The sequence below is a fragment of the Cheilinus undulatus genome, linkage group 9, assembly GCF_018320785.1.
Source record: "Cheilinus undulatus linkage group 9, ASM1832078v1, whole genome shotgun sequence".
In the NCBI taxonomy this organism is placed as follows: Eukaryota; Metazoa; Chordata; class Actinopteri; order Labriformes; family Labridae; genus Cheilinus; species Cheilinus undulatus.
Genome location: NC_054873.1, coordinates 14,047,502 through 14,072,066, shown reverse-complemented (window position 1 = coordinate 14,072,066; position 24,565 = coordinate 14,047,502). Strand labels below are relative to the sequence as shown.

Below are 24,565 nucleotides of genomic sequence, written 5' to 3'. Positions count from 1 at the left end.
AGCGTAAGGATATTTTCAGGTTGGCGTTTGCTTTAAATTTAAGGCGGAATTACTTACCAGTCGAATTTCAGGAATAAATGTTAGTAACAGAAGTCCGAGATGAGTTCAGGGCATGCTAACGTTAAGCTACATTAGTACAAACGTCCCAAACGGTTTCATTAACAAGCTACCAGAAAGGAAAAAAACACTTCAGCCGATAATTGTGTCACATTCCGCCTACAGACAGCCTCTACTGCAGCAACAAAAAGACAAACCGCGCTACACGATACACTGTACAGGCTATACTCCAGACACACACATCACATGGGTACGAAGTATGTTCGCTCTCAAGCTGGCGGTGTTACAATACAACATCCGGTCTGCTTCCTTCACAGTAAAAGGCATTGATGTTGCAAGCCGTTAGAAACATTTTATTTTGAAGCTCTCATTTGCACAGAGGAAGTTTTACTTAGAGTTTTTCCGTAACTATCTGGTATCAACTGGTCTGACCTATCTGGCGGGTTTAGCTGAGGTCGTATTATACGTTTTTAACTGCAACAGATAAAAATGAACAACCAGTGAACTACAGTGAATGGAACACACCAGTATCCCCACCGCAATTCCGGTTCAATACACTGCACTGTAAAAGCATGCTCGGATTAGAAAATAAATAAATAAAAATACGTGGTTACATGTTTTGGTAATTGTGTGTCGTCACTTCCTGTGGGCTCGCCCTTTAGACGTCATTTACAATAAAAATAAATAAAAGCAAAAAACAATACAATTATAAATAAAACATAAAATTAACATACAAAGTACAGAAATTTTTTTGATAGAATATAGATTTACAAAGAGGATCCCAAAGTGAATTATTATCAAGCATAAGAACATCCAGATCTGATTAAGATATGTCATAATCACTGGCTTTTAAATTTATATAAAGCACTCTATTTAATAACATTTAAAATGAGTTCCTTGTTTTCATCGTTCCTTTAGATTTTTTTTTTTTTTTTTTTTTTTTTTTTTTGTAAATTTGTTGTATAAATAAAGAGGTTTTAGCGGTCATGGGATAGGAGCAGAAAATCTACAAAGCTTCAAACAGTGGCAAAAAAAAAACTTCAAATGTAAAAAAAGTGGGGCAAGTAGAGTTCAATCAACTTCACAGTAAAGTTGATGCTTCTATGCTTTTTAATACTGCTCCTTTAACACAATAATCTCTGTTATCATAGGGATCGATAATTTTCATAAGTAAGGAAACCTTGAAAATCTTTGGGGATGCATTTTTTTAGCCGAATTATATTGTTATTTGCAGATTGCAGCTTAAAATGTGAATTTTGGAATCAACAGATTTGATTTTTTTTCCATCATTAACAACAGATATATCAGCTCCTAATATCAGCTAATCAGCTATAAATATTCGCTACCTGTTCTAATAATTTTGTGGAGTTTTATTTTATTTTATTGTGGATTTTTAACAGCTTATTTTTATTTTCAGTTTACCATAACCGTATTAACATTATTCAATGGAGATAAATAAAATGATCAAGAGAAAATGAAATAAAATACAATAAAACAAAATGAAATGAAACAAAAATAATTAGATAAATACATTAGGGGAGATAGGTTTCTCTAAATTTCCACATACTTGCCAACATCACTTGTATTATTCTGCTTTCTTATATTCCAGTGACTGGACCTATCCGTCTTCAAAGTGTAATCTTAATCAGCCGGAGTAAGCTTGTTTTTTTTTACCACGCCTTATTACTGATTAAGTCTTCATTAAACATTTTATTGAGTACCAATACAGCTAACAGTTAGATATCATCAAATCATAAACATAACTAACTAAAGGTTTAGTAAATTTTCTTTGATACTTTTTCCATTCGCTTGTTAATTTAGTGACATCTAGCGATAAGGTTACACATTGCAACTAACTGATTAGCGTCTCAGTGCGCGCACACCTGCATTCACAATGAGGTGGCGAAAATAAAAACGGTATTTTGTTTGTCTCTTCTCGGCTACAGTAGAAGCATGGTGCATTCACTTGAGGAAATCCTTCTCACGAGCTCCTGCAAGGTAGTGGAAACGCTAATTTGATTTAAAGGTGATTAAATTCAAATTTAAAGTAATGTTAAAGTCCTCCACACAATTTCCACGACTCCCTGAAAAGACACACCGCGTTTACAGGCTCAACCACTAATGATTTAGGTATTTTTCAACATGAAAGACGCCAAATATATAATTTCTGTCAGTCGGCGGTTTAGACTCACCACTTTTCCGATGACTTGATTTAACCACAGATGATGCAACCTTAAACCGCAAGGTATGAAGCCACTACCTCAGTCTGTCTTTCCGCAGTGACTGTGGGTGAAACTTACATGAGCCTTAAAAGAAGTTACTGTTAGGCAACCATAACCTTTGCTAGGACTGCATCACCATATTTTGCTTGTTAAAGATCCTTTGAGAAGATTCTCCTCGAGACTGAATTTTCCATCTGGGAAAACCCCTGACAACACACGCCACATTTATTTCTCTGTTGTGTAACTAGAATTTAGGCCAGAAGTAAAGAGAAAATTTAGTGCTTGTAATCAAATGTTGTATTTTGAAAGACCAAATATCTCATGATGTTTTATGCTCAACGCACGGACATACTTCACTAAGAGCCACTACTTTCCTTATCAATGGTGACACTCATCTCGCTTAACTCTGATGATCCAAATCAGATTGATTTAAGTTGTCCATATTTCTATACATTTTTAATTGTATTACAAGGTATTATCACATTCTTAACAGTTTCTATGCCTTTATAATACACATTCTAAGATTATTGCAAAACAGACTTGGTTTTTGATCTTCTCTGGAAGTGACTAAAACACAGAAATAAAACAGAAAAACAGCAGAAAATAAAATACTAGAAAGAAGTTATAAAAGCAAATAAGAATACCAATAAATAAATAAAAGGAATTTTAAAGGACAGATTGCACAACTCTCATAGCCAATAGTGCTCAGGGGTTGCTTACTATTTCATCCATCCATTTTCTGTACTGCTTATCCCGTTCGGGGTCACGTGGGGGTGGAGCCTATCCCAGCTGTCGTTGGGTGAGAGGAGGGATACACCCTGGACTGGTCACCAGTCAATTGCAGAGCTGACATATAGAGACAGACAATCAGGCACGCTCACATTTACACTTACGGCCAATTCTAGAGTCACCAATAACCTAATGAGCATGTCTTTGGTGGTGGGAGGAAGCTGGAGTACCCGGAGCGAACCCACACGTTCACTGGGAGAACATGCAAACTCTGCACAGAAAAGCCCTGACCAGGAAGCAAACCAGAAACCTTCTTGCTTTGAGGCAACAGCGCTAACCCCTGTGCCGGAAAATTTCCCAGTGCGTGTTGGCCTCCACCAGGGCTACCCCTTGCGTCTGATGCTGTTAATGATTTTCATGGACAGGATCTCGAAGCGCAGTCGGGGGGAAGAAGTTTTCCAGTTTGAGGAGCTCAGAGTTTCATCTCTGCTGTTTGCAAATGATGTGGTTCTGCTGGCTTCCTCAGCTGGGGACCTCCAGCAGGCACTGGGACAGTTTGCAGCGGATTGTGAAGCGACTGGTATGAGAATAAGCACCTCCAATTCTGAGGCCATGGTCCTCTGCTGGAAAACTGTGGGTTGCCCCCTCTGGGTGGGGAGTGAGTCTTTGCCCTAAGTGAAGGAGTTCAAGTATCTCGGTGTCTTGTTCATGAGTGAGGGTAGAATGGACCATGAAATGACAGGCAGATTGATGCAGCGTCAGCAGTTTTGCAGGTGCTATACCGTATCGTTGTGGTGAAGAGGAAGCTGAGCCAAAGCTTTTGATTTACTGGTCGATCTATGTCCCAACTCAGGGTAATGACCAAAAGAATGAGATTGTGGGTACAAGCAGTCAAAGTGAGATTCCTTAGGAGGATGGCCAGGCTCAGCCTTAGCGATAGGGTGAGGAGCTCAGACATTCGGAAGGATCTCGAAGTAGAACCTCTGCTCCTTCACGTTGAAAGGAGCCAGTTGAGGTGGTTCGGGCATCTGATCAGGATGCCTCCTGGGCGCCTTCTGTGGAGGTCTTCCTGGCACGCCCTACTGGGAGGAGACCCCAAGGCAGATCCAAAACTCACTGGAAGGATTATATATCCCATCTGGCCTGGAAGCACCATGGGATCCCTCAGAAGGAACTGGAAAGTGTTGTGGGGGAGAGGGACGTCTGGGTTGACTTGCTTTGCCTGTTGCCACTGCGACCCAACCCCAGATAAGCAGAAGAAGATGAATGGATGGGTGGATGGATGGATGGATGGTGAAGTGCCAGGGGAAAGCTCAGACAGAAAGGCAGGGGCCATTCACCAAAGCATCTAGTGGTGGGAGGTTCATTATAGTTTAAACAAGCAGTATAGACTGTGATTTCAAGCCTGTATTTATAAAAAATATATAGATAATTGTCTAAATGACTTGTAAATCTCAAGCCGGCTAATTTGATAAACGAACAGTTTAACCACACGCTACCCTATACTGCTACATTCCAACAAGAGTCAGAGCACCCTAGATGTACAGAATGTAGGTGGAGGGCTGTGGAAAGGGCAAGGTTTGAATTGGAATTGTGTCTTTCTCATGCTATGTGCTTCTGAACACCATGTGATGCCTGGAAAACAACTGGCCAGTTTCACACTATTATTAAGTTATTGTTGAGTAATCACCACAGGTGTGTGGTATCAGTGAGTACCCAATTGTAAGTACTTGTACTTGGTCTGAAAGAAGTGGTATTGGTGCATCCCTGTAAATAAGGGGCACCAGTAGCCTTGCTTCTATGCCCATGCACAGAGGCTAGTGTCCTCAACAGAGGCAGCCCAGATTCAAATCTGGCCTGTGACTACTTTCACATATGTCATTCCCCACTCTCCCTCCCCAACCCTTGACTCCATCCAGTGTCCTGTCGGCAGTGATCTTTCAAAAATATATCTTCAAAGCAGTAGAGTAAGAATGTGGACTATAAAGTAAAGGGTATGAGTATTATGATAAGTTTGGTACGTAGCCTAGATAGTTTCTCACATTCTCAAATGTCTTTACTGGCCAAAAAGGGCTATTATTTCTAGTTGTTGTTGTTATATATCTCTTGTAAATGTGTTTTTTAAAGGATGATTTTTCTGTTCTATTTTTATTGAGAAAAATAACTTCCATAGATAAAAGCAAGCTGATAACAGCTGTCATCTGCAATCAACTCTCAAAAGATAAAACATCTACAAAGCCTAGATGTGTCATCATTAATGCGTCCAGACTAGAGCAGGATTTATTAAAAATCAAAGCAGATACACTGAAATAGCTGCAGACCTTTAGTCAAATAAATGTGTTTGATAGTTGTTGAAGAGTGGATCAGAAGCTGCTGTCAGCACAGCAAATATTATTAAATGACATGCATTAAAACAGCGGTGAGACATAAATCATTAGACATGAATACATATTAAAAATATTACAAATGCCACCGTCAGATATCCTTTTTGTAACACGTTCTGTAATAAACAAAAAAGTTTAACTTTTCTAAATTCTAGATTTATCTAATAAAGAGTGAAGTATTACAAAATCTTTAGGATGTCACACAAAGCAGATTCAGGAACTTAAGGGAGCTTTACAAGGAGTAGACTGAGGCTGGAGTCACCACACAGAGGAAATGGGCTAGAGTGTCATATTTCTAGTGTTGTGACAATTCTGAACCACAGACACCTTCATAAGTGTCTCACTTGGGCTAAGAAGGAAAATATCTGGATCATTGCACAGTGGTCAAAAATCATGTTTGTTAATTGTCTAATGTTGCTGCAAAAACAATACAAGAAAACATCTTTAATGTCAAAGTGAAAACTAATTTCTACAGAGTGATGTCAATTGAATGAAAATAAGTGATTGCATAACTATCCTAATTTGCATAAATGACCTATTTCAATAGAGGTCCAGCCAATCCGTTCCAGTTGTCTCACCATTAGTGAAATAGGGATCACCTGAGTGCAGTGAATGCATCTCAGCTGATTCTTAAAGACAAATGTATCTGAAAGGTCAAGTCACTGGTTAATCAGTATTCCTGGCTACCATTACACCATGATGACAAAACAACACTCCAAGCAACTCAGATAAAAAGTTATTGAAAGAATAAGTCAGGGGATGGGTGCAAAAAAATTGAATCCCCTGGGGTTCAGTCAAATCCATCATCAAAAAAATGGAAAGAATATGGCATATGAGTAAACCTGCCTAGATCAAGCTGTCCTCACAAACTGAGTCACCATGCAAGCTGACTAGTGGGAGAGGCAACCAAGAAACCTATGACTATGAAGGAACAGCAAGCTTCAGCAGCTGAGATGGGAGAGACTCTAAATACGACAACTGTTGCCAATGTTTTTCACCAGTCAAAGTTTAATGGGAGCGTGGCAAAGAAAAAGCCAATTAGAAAATTCAGTTACATCACCACACACACACACCCTCACTGTGAAGCACAGTGGTGGCAGCATCATGCTGTGGTGAGGCTTCCCAGCAATGCCTACCCCAATATCTACCCCTCTACATTCACAAGCCTTGAAGGCTAGGGAGAAGAATTATTTTCTAGCAAGACAATGACCCGAAGCATACAGCGACAGCTACACAGAAGTGGTTTTAAAACAAGGTGAATGTTCTGAAGTAGCCGAATCAACGCCCACACCGCAATCCAAAAGAGAATGTGTGGCTGGACTTGAAAAGGGCTGTTCACACCTGATACCCCATGCCCCCTGTTCCTCCAATTTGTGAAGAAATTGGAGTAAAATTGCAGTGCCCAGATGTTTTAGCCTGACTGAGACCTATCCACACAGAGTCAGTGCTACGATTGCGGCCAAAGGTGCATCTGCTAATACTGTAATACTAATACAAATAATGTTATTTTACATTACATATATTTATTTATTGATATTACTTTGTAGATATTTGTTTTTGCCTTTACAAACAGTTTTTCAAAAAAGCCAAATTATATTGACCATGACTATTTGATTTATAAAATCAATTAAAGAGTAAAACATTCAATGCTTTTTACAGGCACTACTCTCTAATTCTGGGCCATTTAAGAATACATCATGTCAGTAGTGAGTATTTTTCACCGCTGGAGGGAGCCAAAAAGCTACACATGTTTCTTCCCCTGTCGTTTAGAGACAGGAACATTTTTGTACCTACTTCACGGCCAGGGTACCAAAGTATAAGCCTCGAAATGTTTTTTCAGTTAAAAATTTTTAGGAGAAGAGACAAGTAATTTTGATGCAAGCTTTATTCTTTTATTGGCTACTTACCTAACTTTCAAATTTTTTTTTTCTTTCATAAGTTTCATTGGCATTTTAAAGAAATTGATTAATTTCAGTGCACAGATAACTTTTTATCCTACAAAGTAACTGATCTGTGGTCATCATGGATACAGACTATCAAGAGTGCAGTAGAATGGCTGAAAAAGTGTAGTTTCAGTTAAAATGTTGGAGTAGATGAGTTTGTGGAGAACAACTTTGTTGTTGATACTTCCTGCTGCTTGTACAACTTTTATATGAAAGCAATACTATGAGGTTGAGTTATTGTAAATCGAACCACTGAACAAGTATAAACAGGTGAAATTTTAGTCTTCCTCTTTATATTCAGTGTTGATCTGCTGCATGAAGACCCTCCTTCCTCGTTATCACCATGGCAACCGTATTTACGCTGATATATGCGCACCACAAAATGAGACCGTTGACGCGAGGAGAAAAACTTATAAAAAGGTTCATTTTTGTTTTATTTATTATAACTTCATGAGATGTTTGCCGAACAGTTTTATAGCTCAAATTGCAATTCCGAAAGTTTACGTCCTGGCTGTTTGTATTAAGTATACCTACCAACCGGCAATCACATTTTAAAATAGAAGAACTGTGAAAGGAAATACGGCGTAAATCGGTGCCAAGTTGATCTCGCTCGCAGTAAATCAGTAACTGACAACAGACACCGGTAAGGGAGGGATTTTCCTCGTCATTGAAAACGAAAACAGTAGGTAACATTTTTATAATAAAGACGAGCGGATGCTAAATATGATAGCTTATTGGGACTTTAACTGGGACGCGGTTCGTGTTTGAGTCCCCCCCTCCTCCGGTGGTGCTGCCCGCGGTGACCGTGTCCACTTTCCTCTTTGACAAACGGGAAGTTTTCTCTGCCTGGAGTCATATGATGTGAATCTGAAGAAGAAGGAACACGCCTGTCAGAGAGGCTTTCCCTCTACGGAAACCACATAAGAGAGTGTCCAGCTCTGCAAAGAGGAACATGTTTCTGTGCTAGGGGAAAGTTAGCCAAGGACGGTGATGTCAGCGTGGTAACCGAAAGAAGAAGACACTGACAGCTTCCTTCGTAGTGACAACCGGCTAGCTGTTTTAGCCAATGTTATATGATGTAACACAGCTAGTATTCAGTATTGTGATGTAATGGTACGAGTGGCAAAAGTGGCACTTTTCGAGTCATGCTACCGTAGCAATGCTGCGACAGTGTGGTCGCCTCTCGAAGCTTTCAACTCGGGTTTAGGGGCGCTGCTGATTGACCTAAATGCACCTCAACCCGTCAGCTGGAAAACAATATTTCAAAGACCATGGTTAACCAGGAGGAATTGGAAGAAAGGCTAAGGAGGCTCCTAGTGAGGCTCAACACCCCTCAAGAGGACAGACAGCTCATCACACTGATTCAGATTATCCAGGATCTGCTTTTCCTGGCGCACACCGACAATGGTAGGAAACACAGCCTTCCTGTATAAATGCATGATACTGCATGCTTATAAATAGGCAGCAACTCCTTTGGACTTGTTGCTTAGCTGAAAAGAAGTACTAGGGACCTTTATTAAAGAGTTTAAGCAGCAATTTCCCAATAAAGACATTCTCGATCATTTTAAAGCATGGATGGTTTGCCCCAAAATCCTAATACTAATAGTAGCATGAGTCATGCATTTATGCAAAGTATTGCACACCGTTAATGTTTAATTTTTATATCCCCGTCATTCTTGATCCATGAAAGAAGGGATGGAAAACTATTATGTTGCCAGAAGGACGAGATTGATTCAATTTTGTTTCTGCCAGAGGGCCAAATTATTACCAAACGTAGGAAACTCTTAATTTGACAGACTAATTTATAAAGCAAGAAATTACATGGATACCAACATTCATGTTTTGAAACTCAAATGCTTGATAATGCTTAATGTAATTTACTTAACTTAGATCTGAAGCTAAATTAAAGCTGCAATGTCATGCATCAAACAGAGGATTTACAATTTATTATATTTAACTTGCATTTCTATTTTTATGTCAAATGTGTTTAATAATGCTTCATTAAAGAGTTGTACAGTAAAAATTACAGCAGTAACATCTAATATCTACTACTCTCTGCAAAGAACAAAATATATACCAGTAATCCAAGACTACCATTGGGATACTTTTATGTTGAAATGTATGTTAAGTCTTTGTGCTTTGAAAACTAGGGCTGTCAGCATTACTTCAGCAGCAGTAGAAGTTCAAATCTTTATCCCTTAATTTAGCAATATCCCTATTATATTATGTTATCTGCTAAGTTGAATGCTCAGATTGAAGTATATTGCTAAAATGTTAATAATAGTTAGTGGTTTGATTGGTATCAAGGCAGTTTTAGATGTCAATCTGGGTTGCCAATCCTATTTTGAGAGTTTACCTAACAAATAGGACCTGTTATATATTCTTATGGTCCAATTTAAACTTATGTACCTTTACTTTATAATAATAATAGTAATAACTTTATTTGTATAGCACTTTTAAAAACAGGTTTACAAAGTGCTTTGACATGTGTAGAAGCAAACAGAAAAACAAAGCAACAAACCCAAATAAAGGACAAAGAAGACAGAACAAATGACACCTGACAACATCAGCAGAGTCCAAAACACTTAAAGAATCTAACCAAAAATATGATTGAGATAATATCCATCAACATCGAATTTACTGTTTTTGCATTGTATAATGATGTGACAAATAGGGACACATCCATATCACTATTTTAAAGTCTCATACGATGGGTTAAGGCTTGTAGTTTTTACCATTGCCTCACTGCAAAAAGGTTCCTGGTTCAAAAATTCCAGTCAGACAATCCTTAATAGTGTGGAGTTTACGTGTTCTTCCCATGCATGCTTAGTTCCTCTTCAGGGGATGGGAATGGTGAATCCCGTCTGGGACTTGCCCCACTGACAGCTGGGATTGGCTCCAGCCCTCTGTGACCCTGAGCGGGGCCAGCGGTATAAGATGATGGTTGAATAATGTGTTAATCCAACAGAGCAACACTTTGTTTTAAACCGTGAGTGAGTACTGAGTACTGTCAGTGCTCAGGTATACAGTGGCTATAAAAAGGACTCATCCCCTTGGATGTTTTACCTTTTTTTATTGATTTAAAAAACCAAACATAGACAATATAATTAAGCTTTTAGGGAAAAAAATACAAAAGAGAAAAGGTAAAGGAGGTTTAAATATTCACCCCCTTTAAAATGACTGACCTAATTCAACAGAGGTCTAGCCAATTGGTGCTAGTAGTCTCACAATTAGTGGAACTGGGATCAGCTAAGTGCGGTGAATGCATCTTGGGTGATTCTTGTAGACACCTGTGTCTGAAAGGTCCAGGGTCCAGTATTACACCATGATGACAAAACAACACTCCCAACAACTCAGAGAAAAGGTTATTGAAAGTATAATCAGGGGATTGATACAAAAAAATAACCCTCTAGATTTGTGGCTGGAGTAAAATTGTGGTGTCCAGTTGTGCAAGCCTGATTTGAGACATATCCACGCTGACTTAGTGCTTTAATTGCAGCCAAAGGTGAATCTTCTAGATACTCACTTGAAAGGGGTGAATATTCATACAGTCACTTATTTTATATTAATCATTGACTTGGAGAAACCTGTGTTCATTTTGATATTGAAGAGGTTTTGTTATATTTTTGTTCTAAAAAGCCAAATTATATTGACCATGAGTGTTTCATAAAATCAATATAAGGGTAGACATCCAAGGGATTGATTACTTTTTATAGGCAATGTACCTTAGCTTTGAATATTGATGTAGACATTGCTGAAAAAATATTTTGAAGCTAACGGATTCTTTTTAATAGTTCCAACATAAAAACTAATCCCATGGCAGCCTCTCAATTGTCAAAGTTTTTTTTTTTTTCCAATTTGTGTGATTTAGATTTAGAGAGTTTTAAACAATGGACATTTGTAACTGTGTTGTAATACATTATTCAAATACATTCTCACTACTTTTACTATTCATATCATCGCTTTTATTAGTGGGTTTTTGTCTGTGTTTTAAAACTGCTCATTTTAATAGTAGTTGTAAATGAACTCAAGTCAGATAAGGTATTCTCTATGCCTTCATATTGTGCATTTTAAGACAGGGCTGATCTTGCCTTTTCCTTTAAAGCCAACTGACCTCTTATCTACTGTTATTTATTTCAGCGCCTGAGCTATTCGAGGACAAAAACGTCCACGTCCCCCTCATGGTGGTGCTGTCATCCCATATGAGAAGCCGAGGAGTCCAGGAGGTACTGCAGGACAACACAAATAATATGATTGCATACAAAACGGATTCACCTTATAAAGACACTTAATTTGCTCGCCTGCTAAGATAGTTTCTGCTGTTTGTAATGTAGTTTAAAAGTCATCCACAGCTGCCATGCCTGTATCTAATTTAAAATGTTTGTGGCATCCCATGACTGCAGTGTATGGTGGCTTATCAGAAGTGACACTGCATTTTGACAGAAACTGGAAGTCAGATCATTAAGCAGGCCTCATCATGACAGGCAGACTCATTTGATAGATCAAACAAATCAAACAAAACCACAGTTCAGTGGGATAGGAATCTATCCTGATTTATCAAGAACATGGCTCCTATTTTTATAAGTCATGCGTAACAATTGCCGCAGAGGCTATTCTTTGTGTCACCTTGCTAACAGTACTGCAATCTTAATGCATAGAATTGCCCCCCTTACATCCACTGTAAGGAGATGTTGGGTATATTGTTTTTTAATCATTTACTACCGCTTTGTAGGACTCTCAAGTGTATTTTTATGGAGCAGTCTGCTCTACTTACAGTGACAATGATTCAGTTGTTGCCATTAAAATTGGGTAGCATCATGAGCTCTATATTTGTTATGGAAGAGTCAGAATCTGGGGTAGTGGTCAAGTTGGTTTTTCACATTAAGTACTTTTTGGGGCTTTTTCTGCATAATAGTACATTTAAAAAGGAAAGCAACTAAAAAAGCACGGCTACTACCTCCATGAAAGTTCAGTAAAATAAAACAAACAATGGAAATATTGAGAGAAAATGGGGAGTGGCATGCGAAAAGTGATCTAGAATTTATTTTGAACATTTCCTGCAACATTCTACCAAAGAGCTTCTGTTTAAATTTGGGTTAGAAATCGCATTTTCCTATGGCATCTATCTATGAAATTTTATGTGTCTTGGTGACCATACTCATTTCATTCGTCTTTCTACAGTCTGGTTGGTCGTTGCTGTGTAGGCTGATTGAAATATGCCCGAGGACACTGGACGAGCTGACCAGACCTCTGCAGGCGGCCAAGGACTGGGGGACCCTGGGAGTGCATCAGTAAGTAATGACTGTGACTTGTGACTGTAGCTGTGATGCTACATAATGCTGATAATTAGTTGTGCAGGCGCAAACTCATATTTTATGACTATACCACTAGTGCAGGGGTCATCAACTCCATTTGTACATAGGGCAGATTTTGTTTTGATGGACACTGTGGGGGCCAGACTTTCAAATGAGCTTAATTAAATAAATATTATGATCTAATCAAAATGTAGTTGCATTAGTATTTCCTTCAATTTTTTTACATTGACAATGAGATCAGCCCCTACCACCCATACTGCAGCCAGTCACAAGGAAATGAAATATTTTAGCTCCATATCTCTGGGTTTTCCATGTTGTCCATCACTGGGTTTGACACCACTATGCTGTGTACTGACTGGTGAGAAACATGTGCAGGAAACAAATCTTTTCTTTTAAGCTCAGGCAGCAAAAATTGCACTCACCAAGAGCCTGGTTTGGAGAGTTGACACAAAAAGCAGATTTAATTTGGACTTGAATGATGAGTATATATTTATCATGCATCATATTTAATAATAATGGCTGGCAGACAGATTTCTGTAAAGATGGGCCAAAAGTAAGTCATTCCTGATAACACTATTTCAATACTGATCATTTTTAGAGTTGATTTACTAGCTACAGAGATTTTAAGACAAAAGATACCCATACATTTTCAGAATTTAATTGTCTTTTGGGGGCTAGATGGAAACTGTGGGGGGCCTGATATGGCCCCTGGGCCACCAGTTGATGATCACTGCACTAGGGATTTGTGTCACAGGAAAATGCTTTAGAATCATACCGATATAGCAAGATTACATAGCAGCATTATCCAACAGAATACATTTGTGCTGTATATCATATTGTAGCTCTACTGCTGCATGTTTGAAGCATAGTTTTGAGGCATAGCTTTAGAAGTGGCATGATCAGTCTGCTTATTGGTCTGTCGACCACTGTGGAAATACTTCAACAATTTTAGAGGGAATGTCATGAAACTTCTCATGGATATTTACGGTCCACAGTGGATTAATTTTTGTGATTGTGGTGATTTTGTCACTTTTCCTTTATGCTACTATGAGGCTGATGTATCAATAGGCCATGAAATTTAATATGGATATCAGTAGTCCCAAAAGGACAAGAATGACTTCCTTTGGTCATCTTTGGACAGTTTTGGTTCTAAGATAAAGTCTTCTCCTCAATTTTGAAATCACTGGATTTTTCCTGTAATGCCACCATTAGATGGACATTAATGGTTTTGAATGAAAATGTGTGGACAGCTGTTAAATCGAGTTATAAAAGAAGTTGTCACAATCCTGGATGAAACAGTATAACTTTGATGATAAGGAACATCCATCCAGCAATCATCAAGTCAGAATTACAGCTCTGTAATGCATTTGTTTATGGCCATAACACCTCTGAAAGAAATTACATCATAATCAGCTTTAGCTGTGCTTTGTCTCTTGCTAACAACCAAACATAAATCTGCTAACAACTTAAATTAAGATGCTGACTATTGTAAATAATCTTTACTTAAAGCAGGGGAATTGTTTCATTGGTTTGCTTATGTTGCATTTGACTCAATCTTTTAATTCCATAAAGCCACAGAGAGTAGTTATCATGGCTAAAAACTTTGTGTTGCTACTTTAAACAAGAATAACTGCATCTTATACAAGGCAAATGCCTCCAGAAGAACACATTTAAATGTAAAACCATCATTTAACATCAGAGGCTTGGCACCCTTGTACATATTGTGAATAAGTTTCTACTTTTCTATGTCAAGCTTTCTCTGACGGTATCTGCACTCAAATGTTTAAGACTTGAAAGTACACTGATGCCATTTTTATTTTCACTTCCTGTTCATTGTGCTTAAACAGCCCTGACCATATTACTTAATCATACACTAACACCTTTACTTTTACCACCTGCCCTTTTTCACTTCCTTTGACTTGACGTCTTACTCCAAATACTTTTCAATGTTCCAGCAGGCTGCTGTTTTTCTGCAGTCCTCAGTGATAGAGGTTACACAATTGTGCTCACACAATAGGGGGTTTTTACTTCATGATAAACCGGCCTATAAATCTGCATCATGTTTATAGTTTTTTTTTTGATAAATAGAATAGAAAGTCTTTATTGTCATCATAAAATTGTGCAATGAAATTTTAAATGCTTAATCTCAAGGGTCAACATTTAGGAATTCACAGTTAAAAAACTTGCAACAGAAATATAAATAGTGCAAAGGCAGAGGAGGTGAATATTGCATAGGCACATAAATATCTATTCTGCAGTGGAACATAAGCATGCATTTTACCGTTACATATGTATGCATTGTGCAGGTAATACAGTATCTGTTGCACAGAAAGAAAGTATATATAGTACAGATAGAAAATATACAGAAAATTGCACTATTGTAATGAGTTATTGCACAAGGAGAAGTAGAGACATAGGAGAGAGGTTGGAATGTATTGGGCCATGGGTATGTAAGTGATGTGCAGTAGTCTAAGTTTGCAAAAGGGAATCGTTAAGTCTTGAAGTGCTTTGTCTTGAAAACAGCTGTAATGTATGTAATTTTTTTTACTCTGGTTGTGTTCTGCAGGCAGATCCTGAAAGCTCTGTCTCAGTTCAGCACAGACTGCAGAGTGACCATGGTTGGACTGAGAGCTCTGGCTCTCCTGCTCAGATCAGGTACATGACTACAAAGAGGATGTATTATATCATCAAGACTTTACTCCTGCTATGATGCTGACATCAGGGCTATATTTACACAGTTTCCATATTGTTATTACTGTTTCTAGTCATATTAACGTTAAGGTTCTGACACTGTTTTTATCCTATCACCTCCCAAGTCAAAGCAACCTCAAGCACAATTTAAATTAACATGCTTTTGCTAACTGATTGAATACACAGTCATCTGTATAACATACAACTATGTATTTAGGCATCTAGGGCACTAAGAATTCATCACAGGGAACTGCTGGCAGATTTGGGCCCTTGGGTCATCAACATCATGATCAGGGGCAAACCTACTATCCGCCCAGACAACAGCCTAGACCTAGGCCATGCTTACTTGTCACAGTCACCCCTTACTCTGCCCTAAAGGTGTGGACTGTGTTATTGTTTTGAAAGCTTATTTCCCTATGCCCCTGGTAATATGCGAGGATATCCAGAGCACAACTGGGGTTGACAATATGCCATCCTGCCCAGTGGTGCCCTCAGGCGGCTTACTCGCCACATATGCACCTGACCTCAGCCCTAACTTTTGTTCCAAACATGCCTAAAAGTTCTGCACAGTACTGTTTAACTTTAAGACTTATTTCTTCTAACTTAAATAACATAATCACATAATCACAAGAAGAGAAAAAGGCTCTTTCACTACTAAGTATGGAGACAACATTGTGGCTTATTTGTAGATGACAAAATGGTTATAGGGTGTACCAGCATTGAGTGGTGGCTCTGAAAGTACTTAGTTCCTTAACAGTAAGTTTTGCTTCTGCATTTAGCTGAAACTCTCGTGAGCACTTTTTAAAAAGGATTTTCTTCTTCTTGGCTTTTTTTTTGATGCCGTCATTTGAAGGACAGTGAATAGAGTATGGGAAATGAAGAGAGTAAGTGGGGAACAGCATGCAGTAAAGAAGCCAAGGCCAGAGCCAGACTAATGGCTTCACTTAGGGCTGAATCAGATTGCAAGGATTTAGGCAGATTTAAGCCTGACCGCATAGTTGCAGCCCATGGTCAAATGATAGGCCATAATATGGGATGATAGGAATGACAAATGCTCTTGAAATATGATTCAACAAGACTTGTTGTATGAATGAAGAATTTTTCTTTATCTTCGATCTAGTTTGACTCTGACATGGTGTCAACAATGGGAACCCTTACATCTACCAATAGGACAGCATGTGCTTTCTATCTTTATTTAGTCATTCATAAGAGTTACAGTATACAAGTTACCACACCAGATTTTTTCCTCCTATGATCTCCTTTTCACATACAGTGAAGCTTGCATAGCTAGACTAGCTGGGCTAATTTTCTCGATGCTGTCACATTTGCATTTCAGGTTCTCTCAGGAGGATTACCAGTCCATATTTTCTTCTTGATACATACGGACGAGTCTACAATAATTTCCACCTTCTTTTTTCTTCTTCTTAGAGCAGTGATTTTTTAAACATTTTTTGGCACACCTGAGATAAAGCCAAAATCTCAAGGCACACCATCTTTATATCCATGAAAAATAGCCTCTTTAAATTTTCTTACAGTATCTTTAGTTGATGTATAGTTGTAATAAGAATGCATGGTTGTTCAAATTCACAAGGCAACCCCATTTGGGAACAACAGAATTTTACGAATACATGCCAGAATTTATATTTTTGCTGTAGCAAACCCAAAACTTTTTGTACCTCTTGTAAGTAAGTCACAAAAATATAAAAGAAAATGCATATACAAAAAAGACGAAGTAAGAAAATAACAGAAATACTACAAACAATGTTCATTTTCTAAGAGGTTGACCAATTTTTTGATGCTTTTATGATCATAGGAATCGGACATGGTTGTACAAATTGCCAAGGCACACCTAGACTTGCCTCAAGGCACACTATTTGAGAAGCACTGTTTTAGAGCATAAGACCACTACCATCACACAGAAGACTTTTGTTGAAGTTGTGATTGACACTCCTTGCCCTTTCTCCCTGGTGACACATGAACCTGCACACAGTTGCAAAGACAGTCATGACCATAGTGCTATATATGATAATTGGTCAGGAACACATCTGTAGTGTTGTCAGTCTGTTGCCCAAGACAGGACAAGACCATTGTCTCATAGCTTGGCATGGTGTTATTGAAAAAGATAACATTTTTTTAAGTCTGATCCAGCCTCTAGAGTCTAGACTGCCCACTTCAAGGATTGTGACCTCTGTTCATGTTGTGTTTGGACTAATGTCCTGGCCAACCAGCCGCCCAACTCTTACTTCAGTCTTTGTGTTTTTAATGTAAAGAATGACTTAATGAATGCTATTAAGGTGTTGGGTGTTTTGACGCTTACTTTTGTCATGGTTATGTAGAGGCGATTCCTCTGCTGGTGCTGGAGGAAGAGGAGGACGTCTTTGGCCTGGTGGTGCAGGGGATGAAGACGTTTCCTACCAGTGAAGAGGTTCAGCTGCAGGGCTGTGTAGCTCTGGAGTTACTCCTGGAGAAAGGTAAGCAGACCCCACCCCCTCTATACAGCCTAAGCCTGCTGAATAATTTGAATTTTCAAATATTTACCAAGCTACGAGCTAACTGCATTTATGTGCACCCATCTCAGAAGCCTGGTCAAGTTAAGTCAAGTCATTCATCTGCATACAACAAAGCAGGTTCTAACAGTTAACTACAAAACAACATAAAAGAACAACTCTGCAAGGTGTAGTGCATATGGCCATAGTACAAGATGTAGATATTGTTGAGTATAAATACATAGGAGGTTACTAAATACTGCTGTGGCAGATTTTACTGAGGCAAGTCCTTCTCTAGAGTCACTTGTTAGTATGCAGCACAGAGTGAAATATTTTAAACATTTAAAATTGCTGGTATTTTTTTCTTCACAAGTTGACTTCCATACTGTTGGCATATTCATATGCAGTGTCTACTGCTTATATTTTGTGGCATTTTTACATGCAAGTGTTTTTAACTCTTTAAATAAGGCATTTAAGCAGGCCCTGTTTCAACATGTTTCTATAAGCTTGTTCATTGAATCTGAAAATCTTTGTTGCATCTGTATATCTAGTAAGTGATGAACATCTTGTGGAGTTTGTGGAGAACCAGGATCATGTTGCGGTTCTGGCAGTTCTGCAGAGTTTCCTGGACAACCCTCAGCTCCTCCAGCAGGCCATGAAGGTGCTCCTTCCGCTGACTCGACCTGGTAATATCTCACTACATCCCTTGAATACGTATGAGATCTTTCAGGTCAGTTGACCTGAAAGGTTGATTGTAAATTCTCTGTACTAAGAGTAGAAGTTTTTTTTTGTATGGAGGTATGGTGAGTTTTAATAGATAGACTGTAAGTGCAGTCTATCCATTCAAACTCATGCTTTTTGCACTGATGAGAGGCTTGAAAAAAGTCAAGAGGGTCTAAATGCCCTGTAAGTGCAGTTATCTTTACGTGCGGAAAGGAATGCACACTTTCACTCTAATAATGTTACAGTTAATGTGTTAACCCCCTTGGTAGATTATCATGTTTGAAACACATTTTTCATCAATCCTTTTCTTTCTTTATTTCACACTTTCTATTTCGAGCCTCACCAGTAGACTATGATGTCACTGTGACTTTTAAACACCCCTGTTGTAAATCAAATTACTTCAAATGGCTGTACACATGGCTGATAGCTTGCTGCTGTGTCAGAACAACAGAAGAGCACTGTTTGCTGAAAATAGCACAATATATGTGGAATTCCCCTTGAGTAACTACTGCTTGTAGCTACTATAAAATGCATAGTGGTATCATAGATAATTGGATTTAAGGGTTTTTTTTTTAACATTTCCATGAAAGTAGACTTTAGATTTTAGGAACAGTAAATTCAATTAACAGATGGTAAGATGCCTTTAATCAGTTTAAAGTTTATTTTGTTGTATTTTATTTTTATAAGGATTTTTGTTCATATAACCGGAAGACTGGTAAAAAATAAAAAAACAAAACAGAATTAGCTTTTATGGCCAAGTATGCTTACACAACAAGAAATGTACAGGAATTAAACATTAAGTACAAAAATAAATAAACTATCAAAGTATAAAAATTAAGATTTAAATATGTACAAGCTTTTGTTGGTTATATCTAGTTTATACAAATCTGTGAACATTGATTGAACGGTTACAAGATGGGAAAAGGGTGCAAGGATGCTGACTCGATATGATCAGAGTATGAAAATATGAAAAACTATTCAAAATGAGGTTGTTGTTTGTGAGCTGATGTTCATTTAAGATTAGAGTTTTTGCAATAGCAGATTTTTAGACTTTTTTATGGTATTAGAAAAAGTCAAACAATATGAATACCACTTTTAATACCACAGCAACAAAAACAGAACTTGTGGCTATAATGGTTAGTTTCTTTGTTTCTTTTCAGAGTCGAAACTTGCATAAAAACTTATTTTCAATGCATTTCTGCAATTTAGACTGTGTTTTTTTAATCATGGTAGCTTTTAGTTAAAAACATGACTGAAGATATCTGTGGTATTTTTACCTTTATACATGATTGACCATGAAAAAATGGAGATTTATCCCATTCAAGATTTTTCTTGAGTTAATAGGATAGGAAAAATATGTTTTTAACTAAGTTTTACAAATATTTTATTTTAAGTAAGATCCCATTAGTAGTATTTACATTTTTGTGATCCAGCAAATTTTGATATTTTATTCAGTCTGGTTTATTTTTTCTTGAACACATAACACTGGTAAGCATCTTATTAGAACCACTTTATTTTTTCACTTGAAAACGAAGAAGGCCATCATCATAACCCAAGGTTTCTCTTTTAAACACATAAAATGACCTATTTTTGACATGAAGTCAGCCATAAACATTTTTCATACTGTAATTAGATTTTTCACTGATGTATGATTCATCATGCTCTTTGGAGGATTCAAGTCTATGCCGAGCTCTACTACAAGCCCAGTTTACATGTGATGACCATTTTTCTGACCACTTGTTTGTCTTTCATTTCTTTTAGCATTCATTTATTTTCCTTGTTTTATCCATCTGATAGTGACTATATGGTAAAGTTGTCACATAAAGATAATAAAAAGCAGGGACAGTGTGAAACTGTGCCATTGCTCTGAGTTTATTAGCTTTTCCCTTCCAGGCAGTAATGTGGAGGTGTTGATGTCAGGAGGCGCTCGGTGCTACAGTCTAATCATAGCCGCTATGGATGCTTTTCCTGAGGTGGAGGAGTTGCAGGAGACGGCCTGCTGCCTGTTCAGGAAGTTAACATCAGGTCAGATATCTAGATTACATTCTACAAATTTCCAGATTGAATCAGAGTTCAACAACATTTATCAATTTTCAAGTTTAACTTATGCATCCCTTCTGATTGTTAAGCATCAGACTATTTGACATATCCATTGCATGGTATATAAATCACATTTGTCTGGGCAACAGCTCATAGATGGTGTTTGAGAGAGGTGATTAATCAGCAAACAATTTTTTGACCACAATTTTCACCCTTATGACCAAAGTCAGTCAGGAGGAGAAGAGCAAGATCATCTTTCTCACCAATAAAAGCTTTCAGTGTTGTTCTATGCTCTTCTTTTGTGTTAAAGAAATTGTTGTCATTTGTCAGTTGTAATGTGACACATGGAGTAAGTTGCATTAAAAACCCTTTATACAAAAAAAATGGTGGAAACTTGTTTCATGGTCACTCTCACTCTAGTACTGTTGCTTTTATTGCACATTTGCACATGACAGATTCATGTTTAGTAGATATAAAGAAGTGCACACTTAGCTGAATGCTAGTTCCCTCATTTCTTTGGGGTTATAGACTTGTGTTGCATACTGGTAAAAGTGCAGTTGACACTCTAAACTCACTGTCAATAAATAACTACCAAGTATCTCATTTGTTTACATTCAGTGGTGATAGCACAGTTGGAAGTCAATGAATCAATACAATAGTGTTTAATATATTTCATCCTGATAAGTAAATGTGTTTGCTAGTTGACAAATACAGATTAAAGTGGTCAATAGAGGCACTGGTTTAATCCAGGATCTGTTTGTTTTGCTTGTAGAGAGTTACTTCAACATCTTGGTACTGAACGGCGCCCAGAGAGTCGCAGTGAGAGCCTGTCAAACTTTCCTTGACAACCCGACTCTGCAAGCTGCCACTCTCTCCTGCCTGGCCGACCTCAGTAAGGCTGCACACTCACACCTGCTATATTTAACTCATTCATTTATATAGAATCAGATGGATAAGGAGTGGAGACAACAGAACAATGCCCCCACCTCTACACTGGCGCACCGCAGCCTTACAAGATAAATTACAAAAGGGTACAAAAACAGTTCATTCTTTATTTGACATGACCGATTGATTTCCTCAAGTCAGCAGTCACGTACAACCAGCCAGAGAGCTAAATGTGGACATCAATAGCGTATACTTGTTTCTTCTTTGTGTAACAGTCTGGGAAAAACAGAATTAGATTCACCCTACCTGAAAACAAAGCCACTGGAAGAGGATATTAAAAGTACTGACTATTTTATCTCACCTTGTTTCGAAGCTGTTCTTGGGTGTAATTTTACCATACTGTTCATGGAAGTCTTCTCTTTTCAGCTGATATAAAAAACAGTAATACATCCACACAATTATGGGCCTTTTTTGAGATAACCAAATCTGAATAAATCTTAATACATTTTCTTTGCTGTATCCAAGTGGCAACCATTTTAAAAAAATAATGAAGTATATGCAGAAGTGCAAAAAACTGCAGTTCATCAAGTGTCCACACAAGGCGTGCTGCAAAGGTCCAGGAAGGCCCATTAACACCCATGTTAAATCCAAGCAGCAACCTCCGGTCCTGAAAAATGAAGCCAGTGTTGAAGTGCAAAATATTGCTATACCACGGGTGTCCACTTGAGGCTGGCTGCAGGAACACCGGAAGTCCCATCTGGGCACATGTTAAACAGCCGGTTTTGACACTAAAAATAAACTGGTTTACAGACTGGTTCAAAACACCAAACGTGTCTCATTAGCTAGTGTCTTATTGTGCTCCCACTGTACGGGGGGTGAATTTTTTTGTACCACGATCATTTGCATTATATTTAGGATAAAAGCTGATTGGTGCATCTCATTTGATTGACAGATAGCTCAGCAGGCAGAGGCTTCGTTTCTGTCAACCGGAATGCTAGCTAGCAGGCTGACAGGAAGTCATGCTTAGTGGGCGGGCCGTTAGGTTGATCCAAAGTTCGGTTGAGACCGCGATTTCAATATGGAAGCCTCCACGGATTGGCTTCAAGAGCCGTTTGAGTCCGCCTTTTGTAAGCAGACGACTGACGTCACACAGGGTTTGTCCAATTCTTTCTACAGTCTGTGGTTAAAACGCCCATTTAAAAGCTTAGATAAACATATTTAATAAAGCAGTTATGGTCTGAATAGCCCTTTTTATGTTGAAAGTGATTATTTTTCTAAACTCATCTGTTTTAAATTTCTAAATATGGAGATATATAGTTATGTTTTCTATTTTTCTTTTTTCTACATTTAAGTTTTATGCCAGTTTTTTTAGTATGAAGCAAGAATATCTAGATGTGTCCAAAGTTTTGGTGCATAAAAACAGAAAGCTGTCTCCCTGGTGCTTGTGTGAGTGGTATGAGGGTTGTCTTAAAGCTCTCTGTTATTTTTTTTATTTCTTATCAGAAGACCCTTGCACAAATTATGCAATAAGTAGTTTGTTTTAATTTAAGTTGATATGTGCACTAAATATGTTGACTTCCTCAGAGCTGACAGAGCCTTAAGTCCTTGCAATCCTTGCACAGTTTAGAAAACAAAGAGAGGGATCTGGTGAACTCCTACATCTTGCCAATCTGTCTGTCGTATCTGCTACACCCCAAACTTAATGCTCTCAAATTTAAATCTGATGAGATGAAATTATAAATTTAACCCCCATTCAGTGTGCTGTAAGCATGTTTATATCTGCTGTAGCGATGGAGTTTAGGTATGGCACTTATGGGTTATTACCAAACAGCCTACAGTGTACACTCCTAGAACAGCAGTTTATGCACTTCTGCATTGGCTTTACTTTTCAACACTGGAGTTGACCCAGGAATTAGTCTGTCGAAGGAACATGGTGTCTACCTCAAAATATAACCCAGTAAATTTGAAAACGTTCTCACTGAAATAAAATAAAGTTTTTTTTAAGGTCATGGTGTTATTCACTGATTAAAAAAATCAAGCTGAACAACAGGGTTGGTTACAAGAGTCAGTGGATGCACAATGAGTTCTCTGTAGAAAACTAGCAGAGTGATCGTCGGTCTGAGTTTGAAAGGTCTAGTTTGTATGTTTTTAAAAGCCAATGCAGTTGCTAAAAACAGAAGACCTCATACTGTGTATAAAGACCATGAAAATAATCTGATGGTGACGCATGTCTTTCCTAACAGCTGCTACCATCGTGCAGAACAAGGCGGTGGCTGAGCAGGGTCTGGAGGAAGGAGAGGAGGAGGAGAACAGGGGGAGGGAGGAGGTGGATGACATGGGCCTTGGTTGGATGGAGGCCTGCTGTATGGCACTGGAGCTCCACGCTGCTGAACCTGCTGTTCAGGTCAGTCCTCTGGCCCTTTAAGCAACTTACATATTTAAAATAGAATCAGTTCAATAATCAGAGTCTTTGTAAATCTTTCCGACTCTCTCAGGAAGCTGCAAGTTGGGCGATTCACAATCTGTTACTGCATGGAGCGGAAGTGAACCAATCAGAAGAGGAGCAGGATGAGAGGTAACCGTTAAATCCCATACACACCCCACAGAGATGTGTGACACTGTTTGACATTTGTTCCAGTGTTAATTAGTATAAAAACACACATACCAATCTTTGAAAGGCCAAAATATTTAGATACTGTTGGTAATACAGAGAATTTCTTAGAAAAAGCCAAACAGAAGAACCCGATTTCATGATAACAACTTGTGAAATACAGAAGTAATGCCAGAATTTAACTAGAATGATTTAGAATTGGGAATTATTGCTTTGCTAAGGACATGTAAGTCATGTATTTTTTTCTGTTGTTTTGGTATTGTTTGGTTGTTTTCAGGACTCCTGTTCATAGACAGTTGATGGTGGCCATGCTGCTCCACTCTTCCTCTCCCCGTGTGTTTGAAGCTGCTACCAGTGCTATCGCCACACTCATCACACACAACAGTGAGTCTCAATCAATGTGTTGCGTATCTCATCTGAAAACTGAAAGGGTATATTTGTATAGATGAATTATGTTAAAATTAGCCCTTGAATATACA

At 38.2% G+C, this 24,565-nt stretch overlaps 2 protein-coding genes across 6 annotated transcripts in view; one reads left to right on the top strand and one right to left on the bottom strand.

The window, feature by feature from the left end:
• ptdss2 (phosphatidylserine synthase 2) overlaps positions 1-2,348 on the bottom strand; it is a 37,027-nt gene extending 34,679 nt beyond the window's left edge. The window contains exon 1 of one of the 2 annotated variants that reach the window (XM_041795677.1): positions 2,250-2,348. The gene's annotated coding sequence lies outside the window, so the exon portion shown is untranslated. Of the gene's footprint in view, positions 1-57; positions 302-2,249 lie in introns of those variants that run through there. The other variant, XM_041795676.1, reaches the window with a different exon arrangement.
• The window catches only part of lrrk2 (leucine-rich repeat kinase 2), a 59,338-nt gene continuing 36,732 nt past the window's right edge, over positions 1,960-24,565 (top strand). For 2 of the 4 annotated variants that reach the window (XM_041795673.1, XM_041795672.1), the window contains exons 1-11: positions 8,172-8,742; positions 11,476-11,561; positions 12,517-12,626; positions 15,217-15,305; positions 17,678-17,812; positions 18,379-18,513; positions 20,444-20,575; positions 21,363-21,482; positions 23,719-23,879; positions 23,971-24,050; positions 24,364-24,470. In XM_041795673.1, the coding sequence (XP_041651607.1) occupies positions 8,607-8,742; positions 11,476-11,561; positions 12,517-12,626; positions 15,217-15,305; positions 17,678-17,812; positions 18,379-18,513; positions 20,444-20,575; positions 21,363-21,482; positions 23,719-23,879; positions 23,971-24,050; positions 24,364-24,470 (1,291 nt within the window). In that variant the 5' untranslated portion in view covers positions 8,172-8,606. Of the gene's footprint in view, positions 2,084-8,171; positions 8,743-11,475; positions 11,562-12,516; positions 12,627-15,216; positions 15,306-17,677; positions 17,813-18,378; positions 18,514-20,443; positions 20,576-21,362; positions 21,483-23,718; positions 23,880-23,970; positions 24,051-24,363; positions 24,471-24,565 lie in introns of those variants that run through there. The other 2 variants (XM_041795674.1, XM_041795675.1) reach the window with 2 other exon arrangements.